General features: G+C 32.3%; 1 protein-coding gene across 1 annotated transcript in view; it reads right to left on the minus strand.

Annotated features, from left to right (window-relative positions):
* Positions 1 to 725: 725 nt before the first annotated feature.
* The window catches only part of LOC143044922 (VPS35 endosomal protein-sorting factor-like), a 29,704-nt gene continuing 11,230 nt past the window's right edge, over positions 726 to 19,199 (minus strand). Inside the window, exons 13-26 of the mRNA XM_076217181.1 lie at positions 17,211 to 17,322; positions 16,220 to 16,336; positions 15,876 to 15,929; positions 15,339 to 15,482; positions 14,789 to 14,874; positions 13,017 to 13,097; positions 12,504 to 12,666; positions 12,052 to 12,129; positions 10,949 to 11,063; positions 9,584 to 9,723; positions 8,795 to 8,954; positions 3,926 to 4,044; positions 2,828 to 2,974; positions 726 to 1,107 (exon numbers count right to left, since the gene is read on the minus strand). Of these exons, the coding sequence (XP_076073296.1) occupies positions 1,009 to 1,107; positions 2,828 to 2,974; positions 3,926 to 4,044; positions 8,795 to 8,954; positions 9,584 to 9,723; positions 10,949 to 11,063; positions 12,052 to 12,129; positions 12,504 to 12,666; positions 13,017 to 13,097; positions 14,789 to 14,874; positions 15,339 to 15,482; positions 15,876 to 15,929; positions 16,220 to 16,336; positions 17,211 to 17,322 (1,615 nt within the window). The 3' untranslated portion in view covers positions 726 to 1,008. The remainder of the gene's footprint in view (positions 1,108 to 2,827; positions 2,975 to 3,925; positions 4,045 to 8,794; positions 8,955 to 9,583; positions 9,724 to 10,948; positions 11,064 to 12,051; positions 12,130 to 12,503; positions 12,667 to 13,016; positions 13,098 to 14,788; positions 14,875 to 15,338; positions 15,483 to 15,875; positions 15,930 to 16,219; positions 16,337 to 17,210; positions 17,323 to 19,199) is intronic.

Here is a 19,199-nt window from a genome sequence, read left to right on the forward strand (position 1 = left end):
AAATTTTCTAGACTTTTGATGAATTATATAACACAAAATGCTGGTAACTGCTGGTAACACCCTTCTTCTGCAAGAGAGAGAGAAAACAGACATCTTCTTATTATAATTATGAAAGGTTGAAAATGGAAATATTGTCACAAAATAAGTGACATTCAATACTTTTGTAAAAGGCAGGAGTTATAATAAACTTGCATAAGAGTAGTCGGTGACGTCAGGTGCTGATTAAAGTACATCTAATCACCATGTGTCAGACCTCCACAATTTGTGCATAGGTTTACACAAGTGATCTAGTTAAATCTATATTCATTCAAAATTCTGACCATATTGGAATTTTTTTTGTCACCTTGTACTTTGATGACTTGACTGTGGTTTTCTAGCAGTTAGTTAAAATGGATGAAAAACTTTGTCCTGCATTTTTTATTAGTTGTAATTTCACTCTATTCAGTCCTGCCTTTTTTAATAAGTTTATCCTGACTTTTTTTTACATAAATTGTCATCAGGGATGGAAACAGCATGTCAAAGTCTTGCTTGATAACTTCATAGAAGCTTAACAATAAATATACATAAAAACATGCAGGCTTAATAGTCAACAATATCCTATGATCCTTAACAATTGGTATCATATCAACAGCTTAAACCTTATTATTTGTTTTCAAACAAAAAATGTTACTATATACAAGCCTGTATATTCTGTACTGGCAAAATATATAAATACTACTAATAAGTAACATTATTGCACATCATTTATTAGTTTCATAAAAATTCCATAAACAATTTTGACACTTCTTTTTTGACAGTTTTCTATCAAAAATGTTTAGCACTTCGTTAAATCAATATCTGTCCGAATAACAAACAATTTGAGTAAGGTATAGATATGACATGTTTTAAAATAAGAATTTTTAGCACTTCGTTATATCAATATCTGTATGAATAATAATAAACAATTTGAGTCAGGTATAAATATCACATATTTTGAAATGAAATTTGCACTGTTGACAGTTTTCCAATTTATGTCCTTGACTCTAGCGCCATTTTATTAACTAAGTCTGTATATTCTTTGATATTCAACACAGCTGCTTTTTTCTTGACTGCATCTAATGATCGTACCTGCAATAAACAACATTAGTAAGACATTAGTTAAAGCAATATTTATAGTACATTTAATAATTAAAGTGAATAGTAATAATTTCAAACAAGGGGGAGTCCCAAACTAAATAGGAAAGCACAGTCAACAGTTTAGCTAAAATATAGGGGTTCAGCCCAAATTTTAATGACTGAGCTACAGGGCCTCTTCTCTTTTCTTAGTTCATTGGAAGAAAAGAGATGAAAAATTCTTTCACACTAATAGACTAATGTAATTTGACCACCTTTTTACAGCCGATTTCATTGAGTGTGTAGGGAAATGTATAATCCTTGGTTAGCTTGCTTGTTAGCTGAACCATGAAGCCGTTATTAGGTAAGGTATACTACCCTCATTTCTAAGTAGCCTAGTCTTCCAGACAGATAGATTGGTTATCTGTCTGACTAGTCTACTCTTAAAGGAGGGTAGTTTATCTAACCTAATAATGACTTCGCAGTTCAGCTAGCAAGCAAGCTTAACAAAGATATAACCTTTGCCTACACACTCAATGGAATTGGCTGTAATTGAATTTTGATAAAAGTTTAAACTACTACTGAAGTAGTTTTTCAAATATCCACAAAAATTGATACCCACGAAAATAAATGAATACACAGTATATGATTGAAGGTTCAAAAATAAAAAATAAAAATCTAATTAATTGAAAATAGATATATTTATGTAATTTCCCATTAACTGATAAAGGAAAGACAAATAGGAAAAAACAAAACAAAGACACATAATCTGAACTATAAAATGCACAAACGAATCCAAGTAACTGTTGTTCACACTAGTTTTCATGCTTTCAATATTATCATAATACAGATAATATGAGGCAGGCATTACCTGTGAGTGGGTACGAAGTCTGTATGATTATTTTTTTTGTAACTTTTTAAAATATTTGTGAAAAAAAGAAACGGAAATACCGTAACGTTTCCGATTTTGGTTCTGTTGTTCGGGATTTTACTTGTGACGTTATTTAAGTTATGACGTCATGTTCAATGTAAACAAAATAACGCAATGCATCAGGTAACGTTTATTCATATCAAAGACAAAGAATGATTAAAAATGAAATATTGGTATTGTGTTCCTCGAGTTCCTATATTTTACTAGACTAATCAAAGTCTCACGACAACAAGACTGGAAAAAGGAAGTAGATTTCTGCGTTCTGCGCAGATCCGGAAATTAAAAAACACGACAAAAAAAAAATGAACGATTTTGAGTTCATTAGTACAATGAAAAATTCGGGAAAATTTTCCCGATTTTTTTTTTTTTTTTTTATTGATTTTTCTACTGTTATTGGGGACTTCGTCCCCATATTATTTTTCCCCTCATTAATGATTTGATGAATCAAAGCATGTTTGGAATTATTATTTACAGTTTTGCAATATTACAACATACTTCCTTCTATTTATGGAATCAAAAGATGCAATTTGTATATGAACCATGTCACATTTTGTGTTTGTGGATTCAGTAATATTCCTTGGATACCAGTTCTTAATGAGGGATGGTTTTTAAAAGTTATAATTTCATACAAGGCAAGAAACCAGGATTGAACAAGAATTGATACATGTACATTATAAAAGAAGTGCATGTACATATGCAATATTTCTAATGACTTTCGAAAGAATCTGTGTTAACATACTACTAATGGAAATGTTTAACAACCTTGACCTCCCACTAGGGTCCTCTCTGGTAAGTAAAACTTACTGTTTGTTTAGTATCACACTCCCCATGTTTCTGAGCCAAGTTCCATAAGTTCAGAGCCAATGCAAACATTGATGGCTTAGTCACATCACCATGATGTACAATTGTATTAAACAGTTCTAAAGCAAGCTGACTTTGTCTTCTCAATGTCTGAAAAAAAATGTATATTTCTAAAAAAAAATTCTTTAACCTTTATCACCACCAATTATTGGCTCTCATGTTCAGATAATAAAAACCGAAAAAAAAAACTATTTCCATGTGTTCTACTGGTTATGTTCTCTTTTACGCACTGGATGCAACCAACAATCAATCAGTCTTTTTCAGGTGAACTGAATTTTATCCTTATAGGTTTCAACATTTCAACAGCAAACATTTCCCATGTCTTTTCATTCCAAAAATTAGACAAAAGAACAGTCCTTTTCATAAATTTTGTGACAGTCTTCAATTGTCAAAGGGAAGCAACTTGTGTTAAAAGAGTGTAATAACAAAATCAAATCAGTCATTGGCAAATAAATTATTGATTTTTTTTGTGTCTTGTTGATAAAATGTAAACTTTTAGCTATTTATTGGAATGAAGAATACTTCTGTTACAAAATTATGGGCTGTTTGTGACTAGACAACGCACATATATCGAGTACTAGCATCATTAAGTCATGCCAATATAAATTACTGAAATCTTCACAATTCTAGCATTTGAGTTAAATCTTAGACGGCTTCCTTCTTAAATGGAAGTGGCCGCATTTGTGTTCATTCAAAATATTTAAATGTTAGTTGTATTTGATGATACATTGTAATACATAACATTTGTAAAGTTTGAGAGTGAACACAGATGCTGGCAACTTTCATTTTTGACAAAAAACATCTGAAAAGTGACATATTATGGCATATTTGACAGATTTTTCATATTTAAGCTTTGAGCATTTTTAATGACTAAATCAGTTCAAATCCTTCACATAAACTAATTGAATTGACTGAAGAATACACTTTAGTGTTTAAAAAGTGTGCAAAATATTTCATCAGATGAACCTGAAATTTGATGCCAAAATCAGTCCTTACCGTACCTACTCCTTTGTACTATGAACATAAATAAAGTAATTTTACCTCTGCTGTATGTAATGATTTCAGATGATTGAGTACTTCCTCAAGCAGTGTACTACAGATTCCCCGAACATCAGCGGTAAACTTAGGATCGGATCCATACATTGAGTCATTAGAATCAACTGAAAAATTAAATCACATGCATTACAAATGGATCAAAAACATTGTTAAATTCTGATAAATAACCAAAGAGTAAGTGACAAGCTTTACCACAAAATGACTTATTAAATATATAACCCCATTTAAAAAACTAATTTGAGCAATTCTTATAGGTCTACATTGTGAAAAGTGAAAGGCTAAACTAATCTTCATAGAGTTATTTAAGGTAACACGATACCGAATGGCATATCTCCCGATTTCCAAACTTTTTGGCACACGTGTTCTTTGAATTGAGTTACATCGGAATATGTAATAAAAAATGGGGGTCACCATTTTTGTTTTCTTGGTATTTTCATAGGAAAACGTCAATTTTGGCGACAAATTTACCTAGGTATATAGGGGAAATGCCTTTTTTTCGGCTTAACTTTTTAGATTTTCCAATGGATGGCTATGTTCTTATATACGGAGAAAAACAAAAAACTAACATAATATCCAGAATTGCATACTGAATCCATACACGTATAGAAACTCATATGTCACCATCCTTGTTTTTGAGATAAATAGCTTCAAAGTTGATTGATACCATTAGAATTGGACCGAAAACGTGTGACGTTATTGAATACAGAATGTAACGTTACGGTATTACTACTCAGAGATATTGAAAACAAAATATGTGTCGGGATCTGAACATTTTGGTGTTTATTTTTATTTTTATTTCCGCTGTCGGGTTTCGTTAATTTCCTAGTAATGAAATACACAATTCTGCTGATATAATTTATTTCGTTCTGCATCTGGAAATTTCACTCACATGAATTAACATTAATCTCGTCTGATTTTCATAACGAGCATATACTTGAAACTTGCTTGAACTGGTTGGTTCCACGTGAATCATGCATAAATCAGGTTCACGTTGAATTCACGTAAATTTTCAAAATAAGATTATTAAAAAATTTAATTAAAATCATGAAAAATACCTTCATATTTTTGTAAAGTTCACGTGAAAATAACATGAAAAATTTCACGTGGGATTCATTTGAATTACTGAGTTTTTAACTCCATCATTTAAGACAATGGTGGTGTCGTTGCTTCATCCATGCAGAAATAGAGTACTTTAAAAATTTGATTCAGTTAACAGTTTTATAATTGATCGGTTTTTATAGTTTAATAATTGATCGGTTTTTATAGTTTTATAATTGATCGGTTTTTGATGGTTCTTTAACGTTCAGTGGCAAATAGTTCATGCATGTTCGGGACGATCAATACAATTTTGAAAACAGTTGTTAATAAAAGACACATTTGATGCACCAGTCAAAAAAGGTTTAACATTCTGTTAGTTGTGAATATTATGAGGGAAAATAATGATCCTGATAAAATGCACATTCTAAAAAATAAAATAACAAAACTCAAAGAAAAAATTCAAAAGTCCCTTATCAAATGACGAAATCATAAGCTCAAATACATTAAAAGAATGATAGATAAACAGCCGTCATATATTCTTGACTTGCTACACACATTGGTTTAGCGTGGTGTAAATGTGTGAGTTGGCTGCTCAACAAGTCGGACAAACCTTGCAAACTGTATGCAAAATTTCACAGTGTCATTTGTGGAAAATTATTAACAAACAAATCTTGAGATCATATATGCATTCTTTATAAGTGAAACAAACTGCAAATGCGAAATATAAAAGTTTCAGCTTGAAATTCCACATGTAGGAGATGTAAGCCGGTCGTGCCTTTTATATTTTATCAAAACGCCTAATCCAGCAACCTGTCATGAACAAAAAATAAAGAAAATCCAGACGATATGCGCACTTTTAATATGAGTAGTAACACCAGGTACATAATTTAAACCTGAAGCAAAAAGACTGTAAACCCTATATACACCAAGTGCGGGATTGACGGTAGAACGGACGCGGAGAAAAAAAGCATTCTATAATAATTCCGAGTAAATTTTCTCCAGAAGAACAAAAGTTTTAGGACTTAAACACATATGTACTAGGAGACTGAAATGTTACTGTGATAATTATACTTTCCAATTTAGGGGGCCAACGTTTACTAAATTTACAAATTAGAAATAAAAAGATGCTCGTCCAATTACCATTAGTCAAAATTTGGTTGATGTCTTTGGTTTTGATGTCGTTAAATGTCCAGATGTTGCTATCTCATAAATTGCAAATCCCATGTCTCTATTTATCATTCTTTGTACAAATGACATGTTCCATATATTTTTTTGTTTTATTTGTACTTGTACTTTTACAAATAAAGTTTCATGTTACCCCACTTCCATACTTAGCAAGCGGAAACGTAGATATTTCTTTTTGCGTAAATATTCGTAAACTTTGTCGATTTCTTTGAAAAAAATAGAGGCAATGATTTAAATTTTAACAACTGAAGTTTCAAGTGACGGGTGTAAATTGTAGGATTGATTGTTGGTTGCTTAAACGTCCAGTGGCAAATATGTCATGCATGTTCAGGACGAGAACAAGTTAAGGTTTATGTACCCTTCTGTAGCCATTTTTGTACGAATTTTTCAAACCTCAATTGTATCAAAACTAAAGATATAATAAATAATAGAGATAGGCCATTTAGTACATGTTCCAAGGGGAAACTTGATGCAAAGCATTATTTTTTACTGTTTCATTGCATTTGATAGAAAAAGAGGACTTTGTGGCAAATATATCAAGATTTTTATAGAAAATCCACAGCCTTTAATACAGAGATTTTTGTTATAAAATTTGAAACATAAATTACTCACTTGATGTTCTATGATGTGCTAGTGTTTATTTTTTACAAAAAGTTCTAAGAAACCTGTAAATTCCAAAACACCTCGTGCTGAGTCACTAAAGTCGAGCGCACCCTAAAAGGTGTTCTTGATTTTGGCCATATTTATTCTTGTTTTAACCAATAACTACATTTATAAACTTGTTTTAAGGAAATCAATGCTAGCACTGCATGCAATAATCCTATATCTATCAGTCATCAAATTGCCAAATATGAGAGTACAAGGATAAAGGCTGTGGATTTTCTATAAAAATCTTGATTTATTTGCCACAAAGTCCTCTTTTTCTATTAAATGCAATGGAACAGTAAAAAATAATGCTTTGCATCAAGTTTCCCCTTGGAATATGTACAAAATGGCCTATCTCTATTATTCATAATATCTGTAGTTTTGATACAATTGAAGTTTGAAAAGTTCGTACAAAAATTGCTACAGAAGGGTACATAAACCTTAACATTAATACAATAATAGATAGGTTTTGTAATAGAGGCGATCCGGGAAGATGGTTGAGAAAATTTGGACTGACACTGGAAAATGAGGGTATATCATGTGAGCAATATGCCACCCATGACCTAAAAAGGGAACTATGTTAATTATCTATCAGTCATTTTGTCTCCGAACTTGTACATGTATATCATTTCCAACTCAAATCACACAAAAATATTTATAGATGCAAGTGGATACTTAGGACTGGCTTTAATCAGACTCTAACGGGACCTGGTTTTATTTTTTTTTTAATTTTTGCCGAATCAAGTTCCCATGTATTTCTCAGCCTACGGTAACTTTCTCAGGCCTCATTCTGATGTTGCTGTCTGTCCTGTGTAGACTTGGTCTATGATATTACTAAGCTAGCACTTTATTTTTAAAATGTTTTCGAAACTATATCAGATTTACTCTGTACAGCCAATGAGAATGTTTACACTTGGAACACAGGAAATGTTATTCTGCAAAATAACCAAGTTAAACCACTTTTCTACATTCCATACTAACAAACTATTTTCTGTATGAGTTTCAAAGTCTGCTTGTATTGTGCTTTTTTGCCTTATTCTATCCGTATTCTCATCCAGATAAATTTCCCTTTTCTATTTTGCACGAGCGGTGTTTTTGACGACCATTTTAACACCAATTAATAGTTGTACAATTCCCCGTTTTTTTACACATCATCCTAAGTTTCTATAGACAAGATTTCTATTTTCAAAACAAAATTCCATTGGGATACGGCGTGCATCATGAAAAAGTTTTTATTGCAAAAATAAACTAAGAGTATAATAAAGTGATAAAACTCAGTCTATTTTGCATAAGAACATATATAGATAAATCGTGCAGATGCTAAAATATTAAAGAAACAGAATATGAATTAAAAGTAAAAGTAAAGTAATACATTTTTAAAGGTTAACAATGAGCAGAAGAATTGCCGGAAAACGATAAAACAATCTATGTCGAAAAGTTAACCGTTACGTATTGCATCAAAACTCTCGGCACTCTGCATCAAGAAAAAGTAACCGTTAAAAATGTCACATAGTTATGATTATCAAAAATATTTTTTCTTTATTATGTAATCACTTTGTGATTGCAGAACCTGCTGCATTGGCTTGTATGTGTGAACGTTATTCGATAACGTCAGGAACGATAACTCGTGGCGTAACGTCATTCGGTATCGTGTTACCTTAAATGATTTGGCCACAGAGTCCTTGCTATGAGGAAATCTTTAATATCTTTGCAACTTCTGAATAGTCATACCTAAACTAAAGTTAAATTTTAAGGTTTATGTTCTCTAGGCTTTATCTTTATCAATTGAGCATGGTGTAATTTACTTTATACTCAATTGCAAACTCCGAACATTCTTTCAAAAGACCATTTATTAAACTTCAAAAATGTTGTTTGACTTTTGACTTAACATATACCCAACATCTCCTTTATTTATATTCATTGGCCAGAACAATATTATTTGCATGTACATTGATTTTTTTTTTTTAAATACTTTGAACTAGTTACCTTTATCTACATGATAAGGATAACTTTCCTGACAAACTGCTGACAACACTGCCAGGACACGGACATAAATATTGGATTTAAAATCACTGTCACTGGTGTAGTTCTGTAGAATGTTTAATAGACCTCTCAATAAATAGAGAACTCCAGAATCTGGGTTGTCCTGTAATGAGATTAAAAAAATAATATTCATGACACACAATATCACTGAACTAGTGCACATTTTGGTTTAGGGGCCAGCTGTTGCACACCTCTTGATGTGGGATTTTCTCGTTGTGTTGAAGACCCATTGGTGGCCTTTGGCTGTTTTCTGCTCTTTGGTCTGTTGTTGTCTCTTTTGACATGTTCCTGTTTCCATTCTCAATTTTATTCTGATATGTCCCTACACCAGAATATATGATTTTAGATCAATAAGGAACTGAGGATAGAAGTAGGATTGAAAACTTAAACGAAGTCACTGAAATGTGAAATATAGTAACTTGAATATCTACAACATCATGGATAGATATAAGAATACAAACTCATAAATATAATGTTGTAGTTTATTAACATTGCGGGGGGGAGTCGGAAATCCCGGGCTTAAAAACAAGAAATCCTGAGGTCCCCAATTTAAAGAAATTTAAATCCTGACATCCCGAAATTCGAAAAAAAAAATTCCCCGAATTCTGAAAGGATCAATCCCGAAATCCAGAGCTTAAAAAACCTGATCCTGACGTCCCGAAAAAAAATCCTGACCCCCTCAACATTCTACACCTTTATTACACATGTATATGTACAAATCTGAATACTTACAGGAACAGTTAGTAAAGTGGACAGGAAATTACAGATATACTCCTGCAAAACTGGCTCTGATTGTCTCTTCTTTCCATCTTGAGTTAAATCTTTAGGCACATCTGGTATTAATGATATTGCTGCTTTAAAGAAAGAATCAGCTACAAAACAAAGATATATTTATCAATAACATATCTGTTTTATGCTTTGACTAAAAAATTACTAGTTACAATGGTAAACAACAAATCAATATCATTTCAACCTACAATATTTAAAGAGGAGCGTGAAAGGGGGGTTATCTGCATGGAAGAACGTGAAATAAAATGGCCATTTCACAATGAACGAACAATTAAAAATATCTTGCACCTTGATATTTTTACCCATTTCACAAAACACAGTGAATAACAAACCTTTTTCAAGGCTGTACATAATATAAAAATGGCAAAACATGTTGCATGAAAATAACCCTTTACCACCCTCTTTAAAACTTCAACAGCTCATGGGTACTAACGTTCATGGATTGAGGAAAAATCATAATTCCTTGGATATTTGAATTCATGGATTTCTTAAAGGCTGCATAAAATCCTTTAGAAAATTTATACTTGGTTGGGTTTAAATTCTTGATATTCCCAAGTATATTACATGTTACTGTAGATACATTATTATTTGTTGGATACCAATTTTGGTGGGTTTGGTGGGTACAGGTGAACCACGAAATCAAATGTTAAACGAAATACATATTTTTAATAGGTTTTGTATACCGAGAATGAGGGGGGTTAGGAGGGGCCCTGATCCTGAAATCCCGGGCTTAAAATCACGAAATCCCGAAATCCCGGGTTCCCAAATTTGAAAAATAGAATTCCCTGATCCCGAAAGGGTCAATCCCGAAATCCCGAGCTTAAAAACACCCGATCCCGGAGTCCCGGTAAAGGTCTTATCCCCCCTTGAGAATGGCAAAACCACGAAATCAAATATCCACGAATATGCAAGTTTTCAGCAATCCACGAAAATTGATACCCACGAAAATAAATGAATCCACAGTATGATCTGAATTATATATATTGGTTACAATGATTTTTATGTCTTATTTAAATTACTATATCACTTAATACTGTGAATATGATATCAGAATAATATATGCATTCTTTAATGTGAATTGCCAAAATTTTATTTATGAATGTGATTCCAACAAATCATTCCTGTAATATATATGTATTATCAAAATAAAAATATGTCTTAAGGTTAAGATGACAAAATCCAGTAGCTTTTTCTCATTTTCAAAAACATCTTATAACTGGTGTGTCATGACTGAAACAAAGTAGGTCACCTGGTACTAATTATTTTGACTATTCATCATGAAGAGTACTATAGCACTAGTCTTGTTACCTTGACTAAAACACTGATTTAGCAGTGCCACCTGTCCTGACAGTAGATATAACTGTAGCTGTGATGTATGTGACTGTAATGATGGAACTGTTATAAAGCAATATGCTGCACATGCCTGAAAATAGACCAGAGACTCAGAAAATTACAAATACATAGCAGAAAAACTGATAAAAATAAACCAATCAGAATTTCTAAAAGAGATTTTTTATTTTTTTTCATCAAAACAAATGTTTCAATTTTACACCTGAAAACATACAGTTATCAGTCTAATAGGTAAACATTTTAAATTACATTTCAGCTTCTGGAAATGAAATTCAAAATGATGATCAGAATGAGTTTCTGAAAGTAAAAATTCAGAATGATAGTTTCTGAAAGTAAAAATTCAGAACGATAGTTTCTGAAAGTAAAAATTCAGAATGATAATTTCTGAAAAAAAAAAAAAAAAAAAAAAAAAAAAAAAAAAAAATTAGAATGATTGTTTCTGAAAGTAAAAATTCAGAACGATAGTTTCTGAAAGTAAAAATTCAGAATTATAGTTTCTGAAAGTAAAAATTCAGAATGATAGTTTTTGAAAGTAAAAATTCAGAATGATAGTTTCTGGATGTTGTATTTCAGATTAATAGTTTTTATGGGGGATAAAACAGCAGAATTAAATAACACCTACAATACCAGCTTCAGGCGCGGATACAGGGGGGGTTCCGGAGGTTGGAACCCCCCTTTTTTTGGACGATCAATGCATTTGAATGAGGAAATGTAGTTGGAACCCCCTTTGTCCTGTGTTAGGAACCCCTCCTTTTTAAAATGGCTGGATCCGCCCATGAGCTTATAAACAATACACCTTATCGCTATTTGTCCGCCATTACTGGACATCACACAAGTTCCTGTAAAATTTTGATGTCATAATAAAAAATACCTGATGACACAATGGAAAAGTGAATGTTGTATGACATCAAAAGTTCAAACGGGACAGATTCTCGGGTCAAGCGGGAACAGCGATAAGGTGTATTGTATGGTTGTGTTTAGCAGAATGTTTTATTATACATGTACCTACAAAATTGTGTTTTTCTGGAATGATTCCCTTTCACATGTTTTAATATACCTACCCTAACAAAATTGCCTGTTTTTCTGGAATGATTCCCTTTCACAACTTTTCGTGTATCTATTGACAAATTATTCACATTCTGAAAAGAAAACCATTAAATGTGAAAGTATATGGTAACTTTTAATAAGTTTGCTTGCAAAAAAGAATAATGTTTATACTCAACATTTTAAAAACAATGGAATATTCTCTAATTATATAACATTTACAAATTATGAAACTTAAGTACATAAATTGTGTTTCTGATAATCTTCTTAAAAAAAAAATATTGTACAGAAAATGCTTTCGATTTTGAAAAATTCTATATATCACAACTGTACTTCCAATCTGTTTTCTAACTGCTTTTTTAAGAAATAGCTGCCCTAATTTAAACATTTTAACCTGTCATCCTTTTCAAAGAGCGAAAATGGCACCTGCACAAAATTCCTTTTTTTTTTTTTACAGTTATACACATACCTGCACCAGCTCTATTAGGACCATATCAAGGTTAGTGAAATTAGATCTAGCTTCAACATAGAAACTCAATTGTTGTTCAAAGTCACGACCAAAAGATATTTTCCTAACAAAGCCCGAAATTAAGTTACTGATCATTTTTCTTTCATCGTCGAGAGTTAAAGCACTGAAATAAAAAGACATGTTAAGCACATGTTAAATGTAAAGTTAATAATTCAACATATACCTTCTTTTAAAAATCATGTAAATGTAGTTGTTAATCTTTAAGGTAACTCTCATTAAACATTTGCTTTGTTGGATATAAATGAGACAAAATCATTAAAATATTCCAAAAGAATGCTATATACTGCAATTTTTCCCATTTTAATTTGAGACACAATATAAAAAAAATATGTTAGTTAAAAAAATATTAGTTAAGTTTTATTTTTATAAAAGGTTATAAGTGAGAATTGACAAAAAACTTGAATAACAACAAAAGGATTTCCATATAATGATACATAATATTATAAAACTTACTTAACGGAATCATGCATAGTCTTACATATAAACATCAGGGCATTCACTATAACAGGATCATTGGTAGGTTCCAATTGTGTTCTGAAATGAAAGAAAATACTAATATATTTGTCAGTCTAATAAACAGCAAACTGCTCTTACCTCAAATAAGAATAATTTATGTTAACTAGTTTAGTTTGTTTGTTTTTTCATGTCAAAGAGTACTTTTGATGAGAACTGAGCATGTGTAGATCAAAAGTTATTTTTTTAGGATAGGAAAGTGGTTGAAAGTAGGAAAGACAATAAAAGATCTGTTATGAAACCAACTGCACAATTTGAATGTCCAAAAACAATTAATTTAGCAGACTTTTGTATGTTTTTAGTTTATTGTTTTGTATGATTATCATTCTGTTTATGATGGAAGTGTTTAACGACTTGACTGGATATACATCCCTCGCACGGTCTGCTTGGTGCCTGAAGGCATTTGGAGAGCGTTTAAATAATTTTGTGCCATCTGTCAGGAACAGGTGGTGGATGCCATTTTGGTAGGTTGCCATCTTGGTTTTGTGAGTTGTTTTGGTTTTTCTTCTGTTGACTATTTTGATGTTATGTCGTCACAATGGCTGCTGTCAGGGCCAGATTAGTCAGCTTAGCAGCCCGCTAACTTCGATGATGGAGTACTGGTCGATGAGTCTTGGACGTAGTATTAAGGATGATAGGAAGCATTATCAGGACCACTGCCGTGGGACAGTAAACTGGAGATCCATTATTCAACACCTTGGATACAGCCCTCAGAGGCCAGTCGGCACAATACTTCCCCAACAATAATGGGTACTGGAGTGTGTGCTGACGTGGGTTACACAGAAAATGCCTAACGTATTCTAACTCTATACAGCATTGGATTGGTTTCTGTCATCGAAAGTAGTAAGTCGCTGATCCATCTATCAGTAATCCCTCATAGAAGATAGCCGGTAAAGGAGAGCTGGCCCAGCACGTCCATTCAGCTGTTAATGATCTCATTTGAATTTCATAGCTTACTATGGGGTTAGGGTTTAGCTCATTTCTGAAGGCTGTAGAATATCCTATATAAAAAAGAAGATGTGGTATGACTGCCAATGAGACAACTATCCACAAAAGACCAAAATGAAACAGACATTAACAACTATAATTCACCGTACGGCCTTCAACAATGAGCAAAGCCCATACAGCATAGACAGCTATAAAAGGCCCCGATAAGACAATGTAAAACAATTCAAACGAGAAAACTAACGGCCTTATTTATGTAAAAAAATGAATGAAAAACAAATATGTAACACATCAACAAACGACAACCACTGAATTACAGGCTCCTGACTACGGACAGGCACATACATAAATAATGTGGTGGGGTTAAACATGTTAGCGGGATCCCAACCCTCCCCCTAACCTGGGACAGTGGTCTAACAGTACAACATAAGAACGAACTATAAAAATCAGTTTAAAAAAGCTTAACTCATCAGATGGACAAAAATACAAGTGGACGTATGGTCCTATGGTTGTTAAATTCTACATCATTTGATCTATGCTGGAGAGGTGTCTTTATTGGAAGTCAAACCACATCTTTTTATTTCTATTTTGGATGTAGCTTGGAATCATGATCTACATAAGTTTATTAGGCCACTTATTTTCTGATTCCTTTAAACTGAAAAGTTTGCAATGAAATCTTACATCAAGCACTCAATAGCTTGCTTTTATGAAATTATTAAATAATACATGTACTGTCAAATATATGCTGTTCCAAAAACAATACCTACTTATTAAAAGATTCCATAATAGTTTTACAAACATCCACTCGGACAGATTCCTTCTGGAACATATCTATGAATGGTAAAAATTTGTCCTGCAATAAAATGAAAATATTCTGTAATTTCTGTCAAACATTTTGTTAACTAACATTCCATTAAATTTCACTTTTTGAGATTTGCTTTATTTTAAAATCATCATTCTTTTGTTGTTGATTTTTTTATTCTAAAACATGTTTTTATGAATGCCCAATATTGAAATAACTTCATATTATGTTCCTTCTAGTTCAACCTTTAAATAAAGAAATAAAGCAAGAAATATATTTGAGTATGGCTAACATCAAATTAACATATTAAATTTTTTAAACAATGTTTGCAAATCATGTATTGTATGGCCTCATCATTTTTTTTCTCTTTGATTAGTTTTAATTACCCTGCTGCATGTGCAGTGTCATAGAGTAATTTTCATTTAGGAAGTTTTATAAATTTTCATTGGCATTACTATTTTTAACAAAATAATATATGTTAAAATAATACATCCACATCTATTATTAGTACTTACCAAAGAAAATAACATAGAGAAGTTTGTGATATGACACATTATTTTGGTAACAACAGACTGTAACTGTGGATAATAGTCCTCAAATACTCTATCTGGTGTCATGTGCTTAATTATGTCTGCTAAAATTGTGTTTATCTCCCTTTTCTGAAATAAAGTATCAGTTTAATACCATTATCTCAAGACTGTTCCATATTAACTTATATGGGACCAAGGCAAGGCACTTAAAAATCTCAACTATGGGTGGAAAGGGTGTTTAAGACTATATTGTACATTGAAAATGTAAGAAAGTGTCTAGTACTTCCTCTATATATGGTTACTCCCGTTTTTAAATTGTCTTCCCTTGGTATCATGTATGCTTTAATGGAACTGCACTAATTAACAAATGATATTGCAAGTACAAAATTAAATGGACCAATTCACTAATGGTGTTGTAGTCAATCTAGGTTTGATAAGACATTGAAAGATGGAAAAATAAATTTTGAGGAATGTTGGGAGAAGAAAGACCTTAATAACCTAAAGTGTTTGTAAAATACTTACACCGAAATGTTTGACAACATATTCAGTCCACACCTCTGCACAGTCAATGTAATCCTAAAATATAAAAAAAGATCACTATATTTTATAGGCACTACAATCTTTCAGAATCTCAATAAGAGATCATTCATGTACAAAGTTCTATCAAAGGTCTTTGTAGTATCCTTTTAACAGATCGGATATTTAAAAATAATTTGTGTTTCATAGTTTCATTACATGAGCATTGATCATTTACCCTTCTGAAGCAACTGTGATCCCTCCTTCCCGTTGTATGTAATAATAATATTGATAATAAATATATGTTTATAAACAGGAAAATTTGGTAAAATACTAATGACAATACTTACACTTGGATTTTTCAGTTTCATGATACTTTTCCAGACTTCATTCAATACAGGTAATCTTTGTTCTTCTGGTGGAGATGCCATCACTAAACATAGACCCAGGGTCCTATCTAGTAAATGCTAAGAAAACAGAAAATGATAAATCATAACTTTTTTTTTCTCTTCTAAGAATCTCTTTCAATATTTTTTAATTAAATTTTGGCATGCAGGCAGTTTTATTTTGTTCTGAATGAAGGGTTCTTCACGGCTAGTTCGGCCATATTGGATAGGGGCAGATTTTCATAATGGAGGTAAAAATGGTGTGAAAAATACGGGAACACATCATTAAAACAGAGCAGTTGCTTAGAAACATGCATAGGATTTCCCACACTATCATACTATTTCCACCTCTTTCAATAAAATCTGCCCCCTATCCAATATGGCCGAACTAACCGTGAAGAGCCCTATTAACAATCTTATATAAATAAAACTAGTATCAAAAACAATGTGTCTATTAACAATAAGGATAGATGTACATGTACTTGCATGGTGTGTAGAAAAAATATTTTTTTAAATTTTGATACACTTAATTAAAGATCTGCTGAGCCAACGCCTCATACACTTTGTTTTGGTAGAGTTTCCTTAAGTGGATACTAGATGTTATGCAGGATTGTCAGATAAAAAATAATTAAATACCGCTACATTGACAACAACAATTAAGTTAACTGCAACTATTATTGGTTGACATGTTTCTCCAATTTGATCAGCGTCTTCAGGTTGCAATTTCCTGAAGTGTTGTTGTCATTTTAGCTGTATTTAACTCTCGCATGTTGTAAATTCAGAAATTATTGGGATCTTTATATTTATGTGAAAAAAGTTGAGACTCTGCTGACTCAGATTTGTTATACTAAAAATGTACATTCTTAATTTCAGTAGTGATTTTTCTGTACAATTTGTAATTTACCAGTGTTGCAATAATAAATGCACATATTGATTTCTGATTTACAGTCCTTACCTTAGGAAATCCAGCTTCCTCTGATTCTCTGATTAATTCTATAAACTGTGTGGATCTGGAAGCTATATATTCTGGTTTAAATGCTGATATGATAGAATTCAGTAGTAAGGCACTAAAAATAACATCATAGACAATGTTAACATTAAATCAAATAAAACTAGATGTGTCAAAGCGACAAGAATGGCCCCGTCTCAAAAAGTTGAAAAATCTGCAATTTCAATAACACATGTGGACACAAACATGATGGTAGTCTCACATATCAAAAATCAGCTCAAAATCTGGAGGCGTATAGAAAAAAGTCTGTATAACTGTGATTTTCAACAATTTTCAAAGTTGTAAACCCTTAATTTTGGCAAAAATTAGCATAGCAGAACGAAACTTAAACTTGATCTATAACTCATCATGAGTAACTCTCATACCAAAAATCAGCCCAATATCTGAAGGTGTTTAGAAAAAAACTCTGTATAATGGTTTGTTCAGAATGACAGAATGACGAAACTTTGACAAGGGTAAAACTATATGGCACCGACAACTTTGTTGCGGGGCCATAATAAAAACTAAAGGCTCTAAAGAGCCTGTGTCGCTCACCTTGGTCTATGTGCATATTAAACTAAGGACACAGATGGATTCATGACAAAATTGTGTTTTGGTGATGGTGATGTGTTTGTGCATCTTACTTTACTAAACAGTCTTGCTGCTTACAATTATCTCTATCTATAATGAACTTGGCCCAGTAGTTTCAGTGGAAAATATTAATAAAAATTTACAAATTTTATGAAAATTGTTAAAAATTGACTATAAAGGACAATAACTCCTTAGGGGGTCAATTGACCATTTCGGTCATGTTGACTTATTTATTTGTAAATCTTACTTTGCTGAACATTATTGCTGTTTACAGTTTATCTCTATCTATAATAATATTCAAGATAATAACCAAAAACAGCAAAATTTCCTTAAAATTACCAATTCAGGGGCAGCAACCCGACAACAGGTTGTCCGATTCATCTGAAAATTTCAGGGCAGATAGATCTTGACCTGATAAACAATTTTACCCATGTCAGATTTGCTCTAAATGCTTTGGTTTTTGAGTTATAAGCCAAAAACTGCATTTTACCCCTATATTTGATGGCTGGGTCATCGAACACATTTTTTAAACTAGATACCCCAAAGATGATTGTGGCCAAGTTTGGATTAGTTTGGCCTAGTAGTTTCAGAGAAGAAGATTTTTGTAAAAGATAACTAAGATTTACGAAAAATGGTTAAAAATTGACTATAAAGGGCAATAACTCCTATATGGGTCAACTGACCATTTCTGTCATGTTGACTTATTTGTAAATCTTACTTTGCTGAACATTATTGCTGTTTACAGTTTATTTCTATCTATAATAATTTTCAAGATAAAAACCAAAAACAGTAAAATTTCCTTAAAATTACCAATTCAGGGGCAGGAACCCAACAACAAGTTATCCGATTCATCTGAAAATTTCAGGGCAGATAGATCTTGACCTGGTAAACAATTTTACCCCATGTCAGATTTGCTCTAAATGCTTTGGTTTTTGAGTTATAAGCCAAAAACTGCATTTTACTCCTATGTTCTATTTTTAGCCATGGCGGCCATCTTGGTTGGTTGGCCGGGTCACGCCACACATTTTTTAAACTAGATACCCCAATGATGATTGTGGCCAAGTTTAGTTTAATTTGGCCCAGTAGTTTCAGAGGAGAAGATTTTTGTAAAAGTTAACGCAGGACGACAGACAACGGACGCCGGACGCCAAGTGATGGGAAAAGCTCACTTGGCCCTTCGGGCCCGGTGAGCTAATAATATTCAAGATAATAACCAAAAACAGGAAAATTTCCTTAAAATTACTAATTCAGGGGCAGCAACCTATCAACGGGTTGTCCGATTCATCTCAAAATTTCAGGGCAGATAGATCTTGACCTGATAAACAATTTTACCCCTGTCAGATTTGCTCTAAATGCTTTGGTTTT

Source organism: Mytilus galloprovincialis, chromosome 9, assembly GCF_965363235.1.
Source record: "Mytilus galloprovincialis chromosome 9, xbMytGall1.hap1.1, whole genome shotgun sequence".
Taxonomy (NCBI): Eukaryota; Metazoa; Mollusca; class Bivalvia; order Mytilida; family Mytilidae; genus Mytilus; species Mytilus galloprovincialis.